The sequence below is a fragment of the Macrosteles quadrilineatus genome, unplaced genomic scaffold, assembly GCF_028750875.1.
Source record: "Macrosteles quadrilineatus isolate MER2022 unplaced genomic scaffold, UCM_ALF_1.0 Scaffold_1__1_contigs__length_201487025, whole genome shotgun sequence".
In the NCBI taxonomy this organism is placed as follows: Eukaryota; Metazoa; Arthropoda; class Insecta; order Hemiptera; family Cicadellidae; genus Macrosteles; species Macrosteles quadrilineatus.
In genome coordinates, this window is record NW_026542594.1 from 26,161,705 (window position 1) to 26,183,190 (window position 21,486).

The 21,486-nt window shown below is 36.2% G+C and overlaps 1 protein-coding gene across 3 annotated transcripts in view; it reads right to left on the minus strand.

Annotated features, from left to right (window-relative positions):
* LOC129005480 (uncharacterized) overlaps positions 1-16,841 on the minus strand; it is a 28,837-nt gene extending 11,996 nt beyond the window's left edge. For 2 of the 3 annotated variants that reach the window (XR_008491831.1, XM_054434385.1), the window contains exons 1-3: positions 16,729-16,841; positions 12,214-12,455; positions 2,747-3,008 (exon numbers count right to left, since the gene is read on the minus strand). Coding sequence is in view for 2 of the 3 variants with exons in the window: in XM_054434385.1 (XP_054290360.1) it covers positions 2,747-3,008; positions 12,214-12,455; positions 16,729-16,810 (586 nt within the window). In the remaining variant the exon portion in view is untranslated. Of the gene's footprint in view, positions 1-2,746; positions 3,009-12,213; positions 12,456-13,654; positions 13,707-16,728 lie in introns of those variants that run through there. The other variant, XM_054434394.1, reaches the window with a different exon arrangement.
* Between the last annotated feature and the right edge of the window lie 4,645 nt (positions 16,842-21,486).

The following is a 21,486-nucleotide window of genomic DNA, read 5'->3' on the forward strand; positions in this document are numbered from 1 at the left end:
TTGATTGGAATTTCATCATAACCGGATGACCATTTAGGTTTTATTGAATCAATTATGGATGTCAAAATTGATTCATCGATGGTTTGACACCTAAATTTTATGTTTAAAATACTTTTATCAGAATTTTGTTGGGTTTTCTTTAATTTTGGTAAAACATTTTTGTCAACCATCTCAGCAAAATAATCATTTAGGATGTTTGCGACAGCATATGGTTCTTCTATTTTTTTGTCGTTATGTTTGAGTGAAATATTACTATGACATCTTTCTTTTTTACTTTTTGTTTCAGAGTTCACAATTTTCCAAACAGTTTTGTTAACATTGGTAGAATTTCTAATTTTATTGTCAAAATGGTTTTTTTTCTTAAGTTCTATCATTTTTTTGTATCTCTTCTTGTGTTCCTTAATATAATTCTTCAATGCTATGTTACTTCTATCATCTCTATACAAGTCATGTTCTGCAATTATTTCATGATGCTCATTGATAATTTCATCATCAATCCATCCATTATTTACATTACTAGAAACTATTTTTGTTTTAGGGAAATGTAAATCGAAGTAATATTTTAAAATGTTATAGAAATAAGTAAATTTGTCTTCCACATTACAGTTGTAAAGTTTTGTCCAATCCTCTTTGGAAAGGTCATAAATGAAAAGGTTAATGCTCTCTTGTTTATACCTCCTTTCATACTTATGTATTTTAAGATTTAAATTGTTTTTTGTATTTTTTGAACTGAGGATTTTAAAAAGTTGTCCATCATGATCTGACAATGCTGTAATTAAACATTCTACTTCAAAAAATTTGTTATCCAAATTAGTAATAAAATTATCAATGGCAGATACACTCTTTTCAGCAACTCTAGTTGGAATTTTAATTGTATATTTAAAACCATGCATCTGCAAAACATTAACAAACTTCTTTTTCTTATTGTCTTCCCTCAAAACATCGATATTAAAATCACCCCCCAATAAAATTTTTTTGTCAGTTTTACTTAAAATTTTCAAAAGTTCACTAAGTTTTTCCAAATATATATCAACGTCTTGTGATGGTGTTCTATATACCCCAGCCACTAAAAATTTTTCTTTGCCTGCTTTAATTTCTGTTACACAAGATTCAAAGATTTTATCTTGATTAAGCGCCTGTAATGAACTTAGCATTATATTTTTGAATTCAATTTTTTCTGACACCAAAATTAATACTCCCCCTCCCCCGAAATCCGTTCTAGTGTACCAGGTCGAAACTTGATACCCTGGTATTTTGAGTTTTGTTATTTCATGTTGGTTTAATTTATGTTCAGTCAAAATTATAATATGTGGCTTTAATTCTTCAATTGTGATAATTAATGAGTCAATTCTAGTTGCTAGACATTGTATGTTTTGATGGAAGACAGATATACTACATGATTTCTTATCATTATTGATTGTAGAAGTTAATTCTAAAGATTTAGGTAGTACACTCACTTTGCTACCAGAAATGGCCATGCCTGGGAGTTTAAAAAGTGACTTGTGGAGGTCTGATTACCAATATCTTTCAGTTGCATGGTTTCACATTCCAAGTTGATTTTTTTGTCACTACTGCGAAATGACCTGTTTTCGTTACATGTTTATCACTTGCAAGAATTCATGGTTACATTGTTTACTATGGAAAAGGAATGTTTACTATTCGAAAGTAATATTTACTATCATTTTTGGATTTTGCCAACGTAAACAAAGATGTGTCATTGTTTTGTAAACTGTTTTAATTTTCAACAGCCAAAACTGTAAAACCAAAGTAAATATTAACTTCATATTGAAGGCATAAACTAAAAAATGCTATTAGTTTTGTAACGTTCCTAACTGTAATAAAGAAATATCCAATGTCTGATTTGATTAAGAAAATAATTATTTTTGTATTGTAGCAAAAAGTAACGTTCAAAACACGAGGTTGTTTGAGGCTCGATAAATCTCGCACTTTAAACATGGCCTCAAATATGTAACGACTCACTTTCTACTCTTGTTATGAAAAATACTGTTAACTCAGTTTTAGGAGGGTTAAAAATTGGCCAAATTATTTGGCAACATATGTTTTATATTATCTTCAGTATTCCGAGTTCGCTCCACAATTGAATAAGTTTGCAAAGGCCATGGTTTGTTGCAGGAATGTTCTGCTGGTTGGATGGTTAAATCGTTTTGATTCAGTCCCACAAACGTGAGCCCTCTATTTAATACATACAATTGCTAAGAGTGATTAATACAGAATTTCGTTAAGGCCAGAATCAAGTAAATTCTTCAAAAAACTTGCAGTGATACAATTGCATTGTGGAGTGGTGTTTGAGCAACGATGATATAGGTAGTTTTGATCAAAGGTAGTAAGAAAGTAGCTTTAACCAGACTAGGGGGGGGGGGGGGGAAGATTATTGGGCCTAGGAGCAAATGCTAAATTCAGCCCTGATGATACATCTCTCGTGTTATACTTACACCAAGTAAAATTTATACAGTTTTTTAGATTGTTCTTTTATGGACACATAGTAAAATTTGGGGATTTCCTTCATCTTGGTTGGCTTAAATAATTTACCAAAACATAACCTTTCTGTGTCCCTCATAGCAGTCCACACTCATTGAGTAATAATTGTTAATTATCTTAGTCTATTAATAAACAACAACATGATCTATCTGAATAAAAGTTAAACATATCAACCTAAAAATAACCTAGTTTGAAATTGGTAAAATATTAATTAAGAATACAGAAGTAAGAGAATAAAAAAACTTACTCAAGTACGGGGTGAAAATCATCTCCAACTCAATTTTGTCATTGAGTATAGGGAGTTTGCTGATGAAAATTTCCACCTCAACAGCATAGTAGTCACTCACAAACCCAGTCACTGCCAGGTCTGTTGATTTTTCATTTTCTAAGTTACCATCTCGCTGCGCTTTCAGATCGCCACAAAATGTCACCCAAGGCAAGGGATTTTTCTTTAAGTTTAAGTTGATGTTTAGATTCTCGCTAATAAAGTCTTTGTCAACTTGCCTCAGCTGAAAAATACCAAATAAGTATGAAGTGCTTTTAAATTATGTTTTAGTGTAAACGAGCTGTTGGCCCGTCCTATGTACGGGAATCGAGTAGTCAATTAAAACTGAATATGATTCAGAACAGCTAGTTTACAACTTGGTGGCCGATTCACACACACTGGCTTTGAGTACAGTAGCTACATACCACCTTCCACTGCACTATCACTTACCGTACCTTATTTTACCACCTTGGCCACTGAAACCTCTAAAATGATCCTGGCCTCCCGTTCTCTTCTATCCCCTGCCATTTCTAAGGAAGATACCAGTCTGAAGATGTCTTTCATTACTTGGTCTTCCAAGTGGTCATCCACCTTGTAGTACTCCTTGGAATACACTTTTAAAAGTTGAAGTATCTTCTCTCCATCTCCACCATGCATAAAGCCTGTCCAGTCCATCCGAGATCCGAGCCTTTTGGTCTACTTTTGGAATATACCCCTTTATCAAGTTTCTGAACCATACAGTACTACTGGGATAGTTATGATATCGTATGAATCGATTTTGGTTTCTACTGACACCCTGCAGCTTACTGGTCACTTTTCTGGAGACCTACTACACCGGTTGACATTTTCATTACGAATAAAATGTGTACTGTATGCAGTCATACTTATATTCAAACATTTAGAAAAAGATGTATCAACAGGTATACAACTTATATTTTAAAGGATTAAGCACTTATACTTAGACAGATTGCATTTATGACAATACTTGATTATATCTTTAAAAGGTTTAGTTCAACATTAAACAATCTCCTGATAAAATAGATCTTTTACGGTAGGAAATAAACTACATTTTAAAGTGAAATAGTGTGTAGGCAAACTCTGACGATCAATATTTTTGTATACAAACAACTTGTAACATAAACATTTCATTGACAGTTAGAAACCAGCTGTTAGTTAAACCACCACTAAAACGACTTAAACTTGTCCGTCGGCTGCTAGACTTTTTGAAAATTTAAACTTAATTTCTAAGAAACTGAAACTCTAAACTAAAATTATGGCCTCAACATTCCCTAGTTCTCAAAATGATCTTTCTTTCAACACAAAAATCATGAAAATCCATCAAGTGGTTGATTCAGAATCGTGAAATAAAAAAACCCTGTCACGTTTTAATATATAGGATAGTTCTTTGCCTCACTTTGCTATATACATTTCGGCAATTTCAGATAATGAACACCCAATATTAATATTTTTAGATCTTAAAAATGCATTTGATTCAGTTGATCGATCTAAGCTTTTTTCCAAATCGGAAGCAGTTGGCGTAAGGGGTAACGCACTTCAATGGTTTAAAAGTTATCTGTCTCAAAGATCTCAACTTGTATCAGTGACGTAGCCAGGATTCAAAAATAGGGTGGGTCGACCGGGGTAAAAGGGGGTCCGAGAATTTTTTTTTTAAATATAGGCCCTAGAACGGTCATTTTTAGCTCTCTTGGCATTGAAAGTAACCAACCCCAACGTCAATACAGTATGATTGTATAATTTTACATTTAATTTAACAAAAAAATATTATATTTAAGATCAGAAGCAACCAAACTGGCTACGTCACTGCTTGTATCAATACATAACACCAACAGTAATGTTGAATAATGTTAACTATGGCGTGGTTCAAGGCAGTACACTTGGGCCTGTTTTATTTATAATATATATAAATAATATTTCAAAACTTAATATTTTTGGTAAACTTTTCTTATTTGCTGAAGACACTTTAATTTTGAACAGCGGAAAAGCTTGGTCTGAGGCCCGCAACAAAGCTTTGCACGACCTAATGGAAACCAAGTTATGGTTAAACCAGAATATACTCTCTTTAAATTCATCAAAAACTAAGCTTATGCCAATTTCTTTAAGTTTAAAATCTGATTACAATTTAGAAAATCTTGTTATTCACACCTGTGGTGATTACCTCGACGCCAACTGTACATGCGAATCTATTGAAAAAGTAGAGTCATTCAAATATTTAGGAGTGGTCTTTGATTACCGTCTTAAGTGGTCTAGTCATCCTACTAATATTATAAATGAGAAAGTTTGGATGTATGGATGTATGTTTGTGACAAGTGAACGCGAAAAATACTGGTCGGATTGGGCTGAAATTTGGCATGATGATAGCTCACATTCCCGATTAACATATAGGCATATTCTTATTTCAAAAATCCTTTCGGGCTCCACCCCAGTGGCTCTGGAGTTTCCCATGTTAACCTTATGAGAAATGGAATTATTGAATCTTAACAGCTGTTTCAATTAAACAAGTTGGTACCGTTCTATGATGTTCAATAGCATTAAAGTTACAAGGATTACCAACAGGGTGCAGCACTATTATCTCTTTTACATTAATGACAACAGCTAATTTGCAACCAAAAGGTGAGTGAGCGTAGCGAACGAACTTCAACCTGGAGGCGAGTTAGCGTAGCGAACGAGCTAACCTGAACAGTAACCTAAAGGTGAGTGAGCCTAGCGAACGAGCTCCAACCTAAAGGTGAGTGAGCGTAGCGAACAAACTTCAACCAGGACGTGATTGAGCCATGCGAACGAGATAATCTTGAAAATTAAGAAGTTAAACGGGGCAAAGCCCGCGGGTTACAGCTAGTATTCAATATTTAAACAGCAAAATTAGAAAATATATCTATGCTATCGGTCAGCTGAATCAGATTCTAAATGAAAGTAAAATGAAATTAATGTACTACGCTTTTGTTCAATCACTTTTATCCTTCGGAATCATAAGCTGGGGGGGGGGGGTTGTTTTAAAAGGATTTTAGAGCCATTAAATATAACACAAAAGTTAATATTAAAAATTGATTTTGGGAAGTGCAGGCGTTACCCATCTGACACTCTCTTTAAGGATGTGTCAGTTTTAACGATCAGACAACTTTTCATAAAAAATGTTCTAAGTCATATTTTTAAAAATTATAACAACATTTTCTCCATAATTTCCCATACACATAATACTAGATATTCTACCCGAATTGGAATTTTATCACTACAACAATACAAATCCTTTTCATCGACCAACTCATTTTATATTGCACACGTTCTATTTCGTAACTTACAAAACAATTTTCAAAGCGTTAATCTCTTTGACTCCTCCACTTTAAACATATTCAAACGCCGTGTCAATGAGTGGTTACTTGGACTAGGCAGGTACGAGGCTGAGCTTATCATCACAGCTGATTACAGACACAGACGCTCCTTAACAACACGAAATGCGACCTGACCATTGTACTCTGACGACTCGTTCTCCACCGCCCGCCTCACCCCCTCTAGACACACTTTGAAAACCGTATGTATTACAGTTATGTTATTTTTTATTTAAACTTAATTATGCCACTAGTATTTTTTCACATGGTTTGCTCTTGTAACTCCATTTAGATAATATTTTCACCTCATCATATCTTCCGTTATTTATTTATTTAGATTTTGTTTTTGATAAATAATGTTATGTTTGGACGCAACTACAGTCGACACACAGGCTTGCTGCCCATGTCGGCTTATTCCTTATAAAAATGCACGCTTTGTAAACATAGATGTAATGCAAAGGTTAATTTTATGTTATTCTTTTAAATTCACTTATGTTTTTCTCCTTCAAATAGGATTTGTGAACAAATTCTGTAAATAATTTGTTGGAATAAAGATATAATTCATTCATTCATTTATACAAGAGAAACTTAAAACTGCCACCTCAGAAGCAGAATAGTTACTTTAATTTGACTAAAGTTACTATACAATGAAAAAGCAGTAATGGCTGGTAATAAAAGGTGGTGGGAGAGCTCTGTATATTTTAACATAGCCTATGATGAACAACAAATATCCTATCTATATAAATAAAATTAGATTTTTGTCTGTACATTGCTCAGAATTATATATTTTAAGGTTATTTTTATGTTTTATATACATTAAAGAAGCAGAAACAAGTCTTATCTCTATTTCTGTCTGTCTGTCTGTCTTTCTGTCTATCTGTAACACTCAAGATGGCATTTTACGCTATCTTCTCCAGGAAAACGAGAGTAATCAAGATCCAAGTCATTTTAATGTATTCACTGGATTGGTGAGAGTGTCTTTAGCCATTAAAATATGGCCTCACTACTTTTTAAATAAAATTACAGACGTTCAAAAATGCAGTTTTGTGTGATTTTTGTCAAGTTTTCGTCTAATTTTTATCACACAATTTTTTTCACATAAAAATTGTATCTATGCATTTTTTAAACCGTTCATTATGAAACTTGGTATTATGTATAAGTAAAACAGAAATTTGATCTTAATCCAATTAAAAATTTCCCGATTTTATCTTTATTTTGACCAACTTGGTTTTGTTTACCAACCTATGAAGGAGGTTTTACGAATAAGGGATGTTAATAATGGATATATTAAATGATTTCTTTGATTTAAGGGGTTTGTTTTAAATTATACTGTTTAATTAGCAATAAATTGCATAAACATAAATTTATTTACCATCCTCCGTGGTTGAATCACATATTTTATGTAACATAATGATAATTACATGCCAGAAACTCAGTATCTAACTTCTTTCATCTAAGGCCCAGCCGGCAGAGCTCCGAGCGCCAGTGCCGCATCAAGCAATTTACTTCATTGAAATGATTGTTAATTAAATTTATAGTGAAAGGGGAACGTCTACCGAAAATAAATTGGCTTTACAACTTAATTAAACGTGACAAAATTAAAATTAAGATGATTTACATGTTAAACAAACTAAACAAATAAGTTATGGTATATGTTTAATGGGTTAACTAGGGATTCAAATTTATACTTTAATTTTAACATGTTTGTTTTATTTAGACACATTTGAAATGTGAAACAGTACAAAAACTAGCCCCTTCACACTCATATAAATAAGGCTAGGCCTATGACATTTTTTTCTCACAGAACCTTAAAATAAACAGTATTCAGATTGTTTATTTGCAGTTTTTACTAATTATTTTGCTAAACTAAACTAAACTATTTTGTTTACACTAGGCCTATATTTCTAAAAAGTTATATCAGTGAATTCATTAGTTTCGAATAAAAATAGGCTAACCTTTTCTTAGGCCTAGCACAAAACTGTACGATGTGTCTAACAGCAATTAATTAATCAATTAATTGAAAGAGGAAACCCAATGCCAAATATAGGCCAATTAACTACAAAATTTGATATCATCTATTATAACATCAAGTCTTAGGCTTATACAATGGCTCAGCTTAAAAAAAAGATAATACTGCAATGATGGTATTTTTACTGCCTTTAAACTGCCTGAAAATATTAACTCATTAGAATCTTTTCAAAAATACAAAAAAGAAGTTACCAAATTGCTGCTTAATAAAGTGTATTACAAAGTTGATGGTTTTTTAAATGATGTAGATATTTGATTTCTTAGAATACTTTATATAGGTCGGCCACTTAGAAAGCGTCCTCCTCGTAGCATTGGTGCGAGAGAGGGATACCGAGCTGTGGGAGTGAGACAGACTATGGCTCTTCCCCCACTCCGCTGCCGTTGCCCCCCAGAGGGGAGGTAATTGCCCGATGTTGGAACCGGCACTTCAGGTAGGCGACGACTGAACAAGCCAGCCTCTTTGGGTTGTACCCAAAGTGAGAGTACCCAGTGACATTCCTCCATCCAGGATGGTGGGTGTTCAGCTCTGCGAGACTTTGGTCTCCCACCTGCCTGTGGCTGTGGTTCTTTGGGGCTTGCCCTGCTTGTAGTGTACGACTGACATTATGTGAGGCATATCCTCGGCTCTGGAAGTAGCCTCTTCCTGGGAGGTGGAAAACGGGCAAGCAAAGCCCCCAAATGGGAGGTAACTGCTTGGTGTTGGAATTGGCGCTGCAAGTAGGCCATAGCTATGGACGACTGGACAAGCCAGCCCCTTAGGGGAGAGTACCCAGTGACATTCCTCCATCCAGGTTGGTGGGATGTTCAACTCTGCGAGAGGTGGTAGTGCGCCATCAATCTCTCACCTGCCTGTGGCTATGGTTCTATGGGTTTCGGCCCGCTTGCTGTGTGCGATCAACATTATGTGGGGCAAATCCTCGACTTTGGAAGTAGCCTTTCCTGGAGGTGAAATCGGGCAAGTACCCGTAAGCTCACGGGGAACGTAACTTTCCGCAGTGTGAGGGTAACGGCTGGGCGCACTCCATCAGCCAATCCCTGTCTCTGAGCCCGGAAGGTTATCTTGAGTGTGGGGGGTTCTCCCTGGAACCTCAATTGAGTTAAGGGTGTCGCCACCTTTGGTGGATAGGTTCATCCGGGTGGGTCCTACTTCTATACCTGCCTCCTTTTGGGAAACCCTGATGGCCCGGCAGTGATGTTGGGTTAGATGGGCAAATGAAGTAGATCGGGTGCTGGGACCAAGCCCGCTGGGGGTATCTAGGGATCTATCGCCCTGGCTTCCCAGCGAATGGGATGGTCTCGATCGGGTAGTGATGTAAATAGGAGGTCCCGTCAGCACGCTGACGGTCCCCTTCCTCCTGGCTTTGATGGCCGATTACGGCCTGTCAGGGATTAGATAGGTCCCGAGTGTTGCTTGCACTATGTTGCGTCCAGGGACTCCATCATGGTCTGTCGGGGTTTCGGCCCTGGGGGAACCCAGTTGGAGGGACGTAAAACCAAGTAACCGGTATCCATAGTTAGGATTGAGGGGCAACCCTCTTTCCGAAGGGTTGCTTCGGCAGCCGGTGAGCCTGATGACCTTAAGTCATCCGCCCATGGTGTGCCTAAGGTTGGTGCGTATGCTTCGGCCTACACCATGGGGCCCGGGTATGTTTAATTATAGGTACCGGGTTGAAGTCGAGGGGCTTCGGCTCTATCGGCACAAAACAAACGAACGAACGGACGAATGAACTCCGCTGCCGCCCCACCCCCAACCTTTTATAAAAATTTACAGCAAATAAATTATACAGCTGATAAAAATGTAAACAATTACGTTCTTCATAACTTGAGAAAAATAGGTCCTGCAAAAAATATTATATAGCCTAAATCGCATCAATATTTGAGCATCATGAAATGTTATTATATCATTGTGTAAGCAGTTCCATTTGGTAACACAGGATTTCAACTCCCACGACACCGGAGCGGCGCCGTGTCGGTGTCGTGCTGGTGTCTTGTTGTGCAGTGTGAAAACGGCCATTGGCGGAGAGGGGGAACATACCCTCCCCCGCCGTTACCTCCCCTAAATGTGCTAAAAATTTCGCGCAGGTCGTTCTAAGCGGCCGACCTATAGTTATTATAGTTTTATGTATTTTAATTGTCCATGATTATTTGACCTGTTTCCCAGCTATGCTGGATCTGTAAAACGTTGTGTGGAAATAAATTATTGACTTGACTTTAAATTTCTATTTTGGTATCTTTACTGTGTCAGTAATGCGAGTTTATTAAGGCCTACAATGGTTTGCAATTACTTGAGACGATAGGGTCATGCATTAAATGTTGTGCAAATAGCACTTATACGTCAGCATGAGAGATGTTATTATGTAATCTGTTTTATTTCATATTTTATACTGTACTTTATAATATTATGGAAATTGTATATATGTAGGTTTATGTTTTTAGTTTATGTATTTTTTAACGTCACCTGCAAATTAAACACCACGAGCAATGCTCAGTCACCTGGTACTATGAGTATATATATAAACATTTCAATAACATTACTGTATCAAGAATCAAGAATTTTTATTCATCATACAATATCGTTAAAATATTAAAATACCCCCGGCGCAGCAAATCTGCAGACTAAGCAAATTTCCATTTGCCTGATTTGATTTTCAATTAAATCAATTTAAATAACATTAGGTTTAACGAGTACCTAGGTTAGCTGCCTACAGGGAGGGTAATAAAGAGTGTTTTTCAGTAAAATATTAATAGCTTAGTATAAAATAAATAGATTTGCCAAGGTTATCCATAAACAAGCAAATTACACCAGTTTACTTATTCTCCATAAGAATAACGTGGGAATTTCTAATTTACAATTTTCTCCGTAACCAATAACCATAGAAAAACACTTTTTCAATATACTAAATTATTTGATATTTTAAGCTCTTCAAAATGATCTAGAGAAAATTTGGGAAACTTTAAGTATTGGGAGTCAAAAACGAGAAAAACCAATTTTCACCCCATAAATCCCCATTCCCAAGGTCCGATCAAGCTGGTTCGCAAACTCGTTCCAATAAACGTAGGTTTACACATTTGTAGAAAATTTCATCGAAATCGGATCATTTTTGCTTGAGTTATCGTGCTAACGGACACTTAAATATATATACTAGCAGAGTACCTGTTCTTCGTACGGGGTTGGCATATAAGTATAAAATGCTTATTGTAGTTATACTCAAGTTTTGCGTTTGCAATGGGGGAGGACACAGTTTGATAAAATTTGGTTCTTTAAATTTACGGTATGATATAGTATAACACATCTACCATAGCCATAATGTTCTACCACTGCAACTTAACAATAGAAAAAAAATAAATGATCAAACATTCGCACAATATCACAAATTATTCATTAAATTAAAAACATAAACATAACTGTAAACAATCCTACTTTGACAGTTCTCACTGTGTATCACAACTTTTTGTTTCTGCTTAGTTCAAATTAGCTGTTGTCATATATGCAAAAACAAAATAATAATAGTGCTGCGCCCTGTTGGGAAGCCTTATAACTTAATAATGCTATTACATATTATAGAACCAACTTGTAAAGTTGAAACAGCTGACTAAATTCTTTAATTCTTTTTAAATATGAATAGGTACTCATAAGGTTAACACGGGTAACTGCAGAGCCACTGGGGCGGAGTCCAAAAGGAATTTTGAGATAAGAATAGGCCTATATGTTAATCGGGAATGTTAGCTATCATCATGCCAAATTTCAGCCCAATCCGTCCAGTAGTTATTGCATGATTGAACTTCAAACAAACAAACAAACACACAAACTTTCACATTTATAATATTAGTAGGATGAATTTGAACGGATGGTGTTTTTGGCTTCTATGGACATCAAAATGAAAAAGTAAATTTGTCCCGGGTCTAAGTCTTACCATGAGATCTACGGTAATAGCTCATTCCCTATATGGGAAATTCGCTAACAAGAAATATTACCTTTCCTGCTTTCAGAGAAAATCATTTGTGAAAAATATCTTGAGTTCAACCAACAAGCCACCCTAAAATTAAGTTACCAGTCTTTTACATTACATAACTTACCTGAACATAATCAATGCAATCTCCAGTCTTTTTGTCCTGTCTCAAGCGCAAATTTTGCATGACAACAAATAATCCACGTTTCTTGGAACCTGCCTCAACTTCAAACTTGCAAGAAAAGCTATGTTTTCCGGAGAGAGAGTCAAAGTAAGAATTCTCTCGTACAACCAGTCCATCATATCCTGCATTGATACGATTCCTTACTAAGTGCTTATACGAACATACTTTATCACTCTCCAAGTTATCTGAAATAGTAATTGAACTATGTAATTATTATAGTACAAAGAACAATTTATTACAGGAAGAAAATTGCTGTAAATACCCCCGCCGCAGCAAACCTGCGTTGAAGAAGACCAATCACAATCACCACCAAACACCCCTAATCATCAGTCACCAGCAGTACAACGAAAAACTGGTTAGTACATAGGCTGTGGCTATGCCATGAGACTGGATGTAGCAAATGTTTTTATTTAGGCTACAATGTATAACACAGATGATTTGTTTTTGTTATTGACATTGTTTCAGGGGCGGCTCCAGAGGGTAGGCCAGGTAGGCCTGGGTCTACCCAAGATGTTGGTAGATATTTCAAAATTATAAATAAAGATATATAATTATACGTAAATAAAGGGAGAGCATTCAAACTACATAATTATTTTTCTTTAAATTTAAAATTTCCCCTTTTTGAGGGGAAATCCCATCAAACCTCTCGTACTCTCAAACTCTTTCTTGATCCTTGTCAGGCCAGGCCTACCGGTACCAAACAATTATTCCTGGAGCCACCCTTGGTAATAGTATAATTCATAACAAGAGTAGAAAGTGAGCCATTATATATTAGAGACCATGTTTGAAGTGCAAAATTTATCGAGCACTTTTGGATCACTCGTGTTTAGAACATTAATTTTTGTTACAAAATAAAGACTAATCATTTTCTTGATTAAAATTATGTCTTAATTATAGTTAGGGACATTGCAACACTCATAGCATTTTAGGTTATATACCTTTAATTTAAAGTTAATATTTACTTTGGTTGTACCAGTACAATAAGGAAAAAAAGGTAGTGTAGGCTACACTTTGTCTACCAAATGTTGAGGTTTTAAGAATAATTTAATATTTTTGATTCTTTTAAACAGTAGGGATCCGTTTGGAAGAGGGTTCAAGGGTCCGTTAAAGAGAAGAGAAAAAATAAAAAAATTACAAAAATTTGAATAAAGCAGGGGAAACTATTTTTGTCAAAACTTAAAATTAATGGAAAACCCGTTTTGAATCATGCAATGAAGTATTTTGAGTTAGGCTTTCAAAGTAGGCCCTAATATAAAGAGTGTCCGTATTTTAAAAATGTTTGTTAACATACAAATTCTGTCAAGACCCATTAAGAGTTATTTTTCTCTTAGGTATGTTGTAGTAAAGGTGGAAATAATGACAACCCTAATACCAAACAGTTCACCTGGGCAGTAAGACAGCTCATGTTTCATAATAGAATAAGGGCTTCTGAAATTGCTAAGAATATTTCAATGGAAGCCATTTCTGGATCGGATCCCGTCACCATTGCTTCTGCAATTTGCCACATTAGGGATACTTTCCTGTTAAAGAAAAGACTTCACTTACCGTACTTAAAGACTTTAGGGTACTTTCCTAATCATTATTCTCTTAGATGATTTCTTATCGATACACAGTAGACTCTTGATAATTCTAAATTGGTGGGCCAAGCAAATCAATTTGACAGGAGAAAAATAAACGATTTGAATTACAGAAAATTCTACTGTACAACTTCTGACTTGACTCCACCACTTTCTACTGTCATGATTTTTTCTTTTTTTCCGCAATCGAAAGGGTTTTGTATTTATGAATTGGTTCCATGGTAAAACAACAAATAATTTAGCTTCGACCACGGTCCAGACAACAAAATGGAACTTAGCAAACTACAAAACTAAGTTTAAAACTTGTTCACTGTGCATGACGAGTAATCTCGTCACCGCCAACGCACGTGAAGTGCCAAACACACTTCTTTAAAATCTTTCTTCAGTCTTGAAGAATTAAGAATATGGGAGTCATGGCTCGATCCAGGCTGCCTAGCCCCAATGTCTCTAAATTGTAATTGTGCATCACACACTGCCTGAACATTCACTGAAAATATTCCTTTCTATTTCAGTATACTTCAGCTAAGTCTCCTCCTATCGACTGAATTTTAATATGGCTGCAGTATTACGCACCAACATAGTTTAGCAATTTCATAAAACTCCTTCTTGACCTATAATTGAGGTCATCGGTGCTTGTTGGCAAAGATTTGAACTGAGGGCGTAAACTTGCCAAGGCTTCTGAAACTTCTTTAACGATTTTACTCGCAGTTGAATATTGGATTCCAACTTGGTCACCAACACCCATTAGAAAACTGCCTGATGCATAAAACTTAAGTGCAGTAAACAATTTTACCTCTGGAGAGATTGCTCTGTTCTTCATGGTTTTCGTATGAATCCTGTCTCGAATAAGTCAAGAACCAGATTGGCTGTCCCTTTACTTAATCAAAATCTATCAAAGAATTCAAAATCATCCCACTTTTCAAACTGGTTGATCCTTTCACTTATCTTTCTAGGAGCCCTATGAATTGGAGCTCGTATTTCCAACTCTTCTTCCTTCAGATAGTTTAAAATATCAACGATTTCTTCCATGACTACAAAACTATAGCCTAAAATAAAAATACACGTAGGTACCACAAATAATATTACACTGTTGTCTTTGAGGTTAAGTATGACCAACTCAACTGCTTGGACGAAATGACGTCAGCAGAAGGTTTAACTGAGAAACGGGAGTTAAACCAGGTGGGAACAGGGGTTTTTTTCCATGGTTAAACTAAATTTCAGTGTTGGAGAAAAGGTAGAGTTGAGTTAACCCAGGGATTAAACCATAATAACAGGTTAACCGAGTTTGGAGAAATCGGGCCTGTGTGTCACAAATCATGATTTAAAATCAAAGACATCGACGAAGGGTTAAGTAGTGGATGATAGGCCAATAACCTAAGGCAAAACGATTAGCCTACACTAGGCCTACTTTCCTTCTAGAACTTGTCACTTAGAATAGAACTGTTCCCTCAATGCTATAACTTAGTAGGTCTAGCCTTAGCCGTGAATACTCTCAGGACTGCAGTATCATTTAGGCTACCTACAGTTAATTTCTACCTAGTCATACTTCAATCGATTAGTTAGACTAGTGTCCGTTTTCCCTGAAATTAAAAGTGTTGAGGCCACAAAGTATTTAGGAGTGGTATCTACAGCTCGCTGTCATGGTCGGACCAACTTGACTAACTTTGCAGCAGACTCAACACTGCCATCTTCGACCTCAGAAGAGCAAAGAGTCTAGTGTTAGCACCATGGACGCCATCAAGATTGCATACAGTTCTCTTTTTGAGAGGCATTTACGCTATGGCATTGTTCTTTGAGGTGCTGCTAGTCAGGTGAATTTGAAGCGGGGGCTCATAGTTCAGAATAAAGCAATTTGTATTCTGGTGGGACTTGATCCAAGAGATAACTGTAGAAGAGCTTTCATTGACCTTAACTTCTTAACTGTGGTCAACATTTACCTTCTGAAAGTGATCAACCTTGAAAACTCCGCATTTTGAAGAGAAACCTAAGCCTTTACGCCTACAGCACAAGGAACGCCCAGGACTTCAACCTGACAGTGCACCACACAACGAGGTTTCAACGAAAGCCCACATACGCCGGAGCCAAGCTGTTCAATGTCCTACCAATGGAAGTGAAGAGATCTCACCTTGGTTCTTTCAAGAAGTTGTACAAATGGCTGATTAAACGACCATTTTTTCTGTTGAAGAATTTTTTGACTGGCCCAATTTTCAAGTATAAAAACATGGACTCATTCGCTTTAGTTCATTTTTTTTGTATTTGTAATTATTTTACCTATTTTTTTTACACCATTTTCAATCTTAACGATTGCTTGATAATGTCTCTCTCTCTCTCTCTCTTTTCTTAACGTTATATCAAAAAAACACGGTACCCAACTTAAGTTAACTTATAACAAGATTAAGTTTATAACAGATCCAGTAGCCGACTTTTAGTCCAGTTGAGGGTACAGTTTCTTAACTGGGATAACTTAAATGCTAATATCGATTCGATTAGTAAACCTTCATGCAATTTTTCATTATCAGCAAGTTTGGTTAGTTAGGTTAGGTTATGACAGTTTCATGATGTAATAGATACCTATATTTAAAAAGAGGCCTAGGCCTAGATCTATTATTAACTTAATATTTGCAATTCGACAATTTTAATCGATATTAAGTTAGCATAGCCCAGTTAAGAAACTGTACCGCCAGTGGATCCTATACGATAGGTTGGCAGATACTAGGGCCTAAGTTAAGAAACTGTACCCCCTAGGTTACCTAGGTAAAAACTTAATCTAGGGGCCTATTATCACAGAAAACGTACTTACTATAGTAGTACGTTTTCTGTGCTAGGCTATTATGAATATTTATTAAAAATATAAAAATAAATCAAACACGCTAAAACTCACATATTTTATAAGAATCTTCCGACAATGAGACTGCAACCAAAGATAATAATCCAACGTTAAAAACGAAGAAATTAATCATCATTTTCCGTAAACAACACAATATAACCTAACATAATTATGAGTATTGAGTAATGAATCTGAATGAATAATAACAAGATAATAACAACCCAAGTCCAAACCCAAAATCAAACTGAACTGACCCAGTCTAAGACTAGACTAGAACGACTATTAGAATGAGTTTTTTTTTACATTTTATTTCATTTACAAATACAATCTTCAACAGTGAGGCAATTGTACTTTGAACTCGAGTTGCACACCATTATACTTTTCCTACAGTTACCATAAAACAAATAACAAATAAATTGGTGAAGAAACATAACCTATTTTTACACAGAAGTGAACTTTTAATATAACATTTAATGTGGTGAAGTGACAAATACAACAGTACAACAGTTGACCAGCTGATTTACAGCCAGTGCTGCCAACGTATTTCGCGCGCATACGACGTTGCCTGCATGTTACGCGCTCACTATTTCGTGCCTTCTCGTTGCAAATCTGGAGTGAGACAAAGTAATTAGAGTGAGACAATGTTAACATTGTCTCACTGATGAGCGAATTTGCCACTTTGCTTTCTCAAATCAGTGAGAGAACATGTACATTGTTAGGTAACTGTAGGAAAAGTAGTTAGTCTTTATCCAACAATAAAGCTAACACACAAACTTTGCATATTGGTACAATTTTTAAAATCCATAAATTTCTAAAAACGACTACTCAGGTCCAAAACATGGCTTCTTTTCAATCTATATACACAGTTGCTGTTGTCCAACAAATTGAAAGCAAGGTAGTTGGTATGGTACTCTAATTTCTTTAAGTCGTATTTGGCACTTAACCTTGAAATTTCTGCTTTGACCGTTGGGGTTCGACTGTCCCTAATGGAGCACTTCGTTATTAACGAAAACGAACCATAGTGCCTGGAGAATGTGTCTTAGAACTTTAGATTGGAATCTTTGGATGATGTTCAGATGGGATTCACTGGATGTCCCCCACAGTTGGATACCGTACGTCCATACTGGTTTTAGAATAGTTTTATATAAAAGTAATTTGTTTTCTGTTGTTAATTTAGAATTTAGATTTAATAGCCAAGAGAGATTTTTAAATTTAACGAAATTCTCTTGTTCCAGGGGCCCTATTTTTGAAATGGTTGACTGTTGAGTTGAGTGTCGAGTCATTCTATTTCCAATCGTTTCGTATTTTTGAAACGGTTGACGGTGGACTTATACAACCAAAACTACTCAACACCTATCGAGCTGTTGAGTGGAGGTTGACTGCACTTTCTTCTTCCTCTCTTTCGGCAAAAAATTACTCTTTTTGAGACGACGCCATATTGTTTTGTTACTGCTTTAATTTACTAATTAATTGCGATTTAGAGGTTATGTATTGCGTATTTGTTGTCAATGTATTAGCACCCAATTATGCGTTTGTTTTCTGTAGAATAATCGCATTTTAATTTTATTTACTGTGTCAATACTAGACTATTTAATCAAGGGTTTTATTCTTGTTGGAATGTTTGAAATAGACTAGGCATACTAATTGAACTTATTATAAGATAATTATTGTTATTAGACCTATGATTTAAGGTATTAAAGATTGTGGTAGAGAGAAACAATATCATAGTTTGTTTCAATACTATTCACCTAATAAAGGGATCAAATTAATTTAAGTTACGATATGCTTCCAGTGCAATGGCAAATAGCCGCTTTAACCTAAATAAAAAACAATTAAAATTAACATAAAACAAACCGATGAAGGAAACTAAAATAAGGTGATGTGTTCCGAAATAGAGACGAAGAAAGCAAATAATAATGTATTTAGGATGAGTGTAGGACCTAAAGTGCAGCCTATGCCTAAACTTATAACTAGCTACACCCTAAAACAAACATCCATAGTAAATTTTATTTTTTATACTTAAGTTTATTACTTTATTTAGTTTACTTTAGTTTATTACTTAAGTTAAGGTACTTTGCAATCACTAAGATTAAGCAAGACATAACCTCAATCTCAATCTCTCAAGAACGGAGTTGACAGTTTACCTCAGTGTCTCGAAATATGGCAGATTGAGATTAGCTGCCAGATTTTAGAGGGCCAGGCGCACACAGGCGATTTTGAGTCGCGCAACAGTTGCCCGACTAAAATGTTCAACATTGTTTTAAATTGGAGTGCGCACACGAAGGAAACAGTCTGGGGACAGTCGCGCAACTGTTGCAACCGATGTTCCCGGACCCAATTTGCCAGCGACTGCTCTGCGACTGAATTGTTGCGGGACTATCGCTCCAGGTTTGGTATCCATTGAAACGAGTGTAGATGCGCACACATGCAACTAAATAGTCGCTGTGTCGCCCAGTCTCACCCCAGGAGTTCAACTACTCGTGGCCAGAACTGTCACTAGTGTTTGCTCACTTGTTGTGTGTGTGAAGTTTTTAGAAAATTACAAGTATGAGTGTGCGTGATGAGGATGTCGAACAATTAATTGATGAAGTTGAGAAGAGGTTGATACGAAATTGCTGGTCTCACAAGTGTTAACAGTTCATCAAAACTTCCGACACTCATTCTTGAATATTTGAAAAACTTCTCTGGGTGTTCTCTTAAGTCATTGTACAAAATGGAACTGTCCTTTCACAAGTCGCTCACTATATATGGGATGAACCCAGTATCTTCTCTTTTTCATTCGCGCGCGAAACTTCAGCAACAAAGCACATACTACGGCTGTATCATTGAAATCCATTCGGAACGCTGTAACGAATGTATTTCCAACACGTCTCAAGACTAGATTCACGACTAAAAAGTTGCCTGTGTGCGCACTCCAGCTCAACTGTCGCTAGACTTCAGAGTCTCCGAGTGAGTCGCGCAACAGTCCCCCGATTAGTCGGGCAACTGTTGTGCGACTCAAAATCGCCTGTGTGCGCCTGGCCTAAGAAGAGGTTAAATCGAAGTCCGCAAGAACTCTGCATTGTGATTGGTTCAAAATGACGTCATCTGAATTTTTGACGGTCGTATGCTCTACATTTCCACCACGAGTCTCTCAACTAGTGATTCCCAACTCGCTTCCCAACTGTTGGGTTTCAAAAATACCAAATCATGTTGTTGGTTGAGTTGAGTGCTGACGATTGACTCAACTGTCAACCATTTCAAAAATAGGGCCCCAGATGTGAGTCTTCTATCAAAGGTCAAGCCCATGTATTTAACCTCATTGCACTGTGGGATTTGAACGTTGTTTAGGGTAACTGGAGGACACGTGTCAAATCTTGTTGTAAAGGTTGTATGGACTGATTTACTCTCATTAACTTTGATCCCCCATTTTTTAGCCAATCGGAGATATCATCGAGTCCAGTCTGCAACATTTGTGAAGCTAAACCAGGGTTTTCATGAGAGGCTATAATAGCAGTAGGCCTATCATCAGCGAAGGTTGCAATTTCGACATTAGGATTTTCAGGGAGGTCCGCGGTGAACAATGTGTAGAGAACGGGGCCCAACACACTTCCTTGGGGAACTCCTGCTTGAATAATGAGAATCTGACTGAGCAATGTTAACTAGCTTCCACGGTCACCTTTAACTCCAGGAGGCCACGGCCTGTTAGAATTGGTCACAAGTAGTGTTGTTTAAGCACTAGACGTCCCATAAGATACCATATGGCATACAGGTGAAACCAGTTCATAAATTAACGTATATTGTTCATTTTAATTTGAATGTATGAACATAAACTTATTATTAAAATATTAAAAATAAAACATATAAAAGTTGAAACCCAAACAATATACTGTATATTTAAAATCTATTTCTGAATTCAAAGTAGAGTAAATATTTTCATATCCCAGTTACCAATCTTGCTTATTCTTAAAAAATACACAAGATTCAAATTTTCTTTATTAGATGGTAAATTTGCACAACCGCCTTTAACTCCAGTTCAAGGTGGCCGTGTTTTAACTCCAGGCCGTGCCCTTCGAAGTGGCAACGTCGCAAGTGGTGTTGCAACAGCTGTTTTGTTTGGAAGCAGCTAATTGTATTTTTGTATTTACGAAAGATTGGTTACTGGAATATGACAATACTTAATCCTCTTAAAATGTACAGATAGATTTTTAATTCATATTGTTTCGGTTTTAAATTCTGTATGTTTCATTTTCAATATTTTTGTAAATTTATGTTCATAAATTTAAATTTAAATCAATAAAGTGCGAATTAATGAGCTGATGTCACCTGTCTGAATGTTATCTTATGGGACGTCTGTCACTAAACAACACCACTTCCGACGTTGCCAATTCTACCAGGCCGCGGCCTGTAGTTAAAGCTGGCCGTGAAAGTTTACGAAAAATATTTCTGCATCAAAGACATAATCTGATAGGATTGGTTAGGTAGCACTCATCTTGCTAAAAGCAACATTTTAGCAACAAACCGGTGGCCGTACCCAGGGGAGGATGGACATCCCTCTAAATATCAGGATGGACCCAGGTCTTGGCCTGGACGTTTTTAGGCTTTCGTTTACCGATATGTGGGTGGGCATTGCCCTCCCCACCCCGCTCCACGAATATGAATCCTGACCCCACCACTGACAATAACTATACTAAAAATTAAGGAATAAACTATACAATTAGACAACATACAAACAATAAATCAAATTGTTTACAAATAAATAGATCATAATACAAAATTATAGGGCAAAACAATACTATTATCCATAGTGGGCCACCAACCATGACTATAATC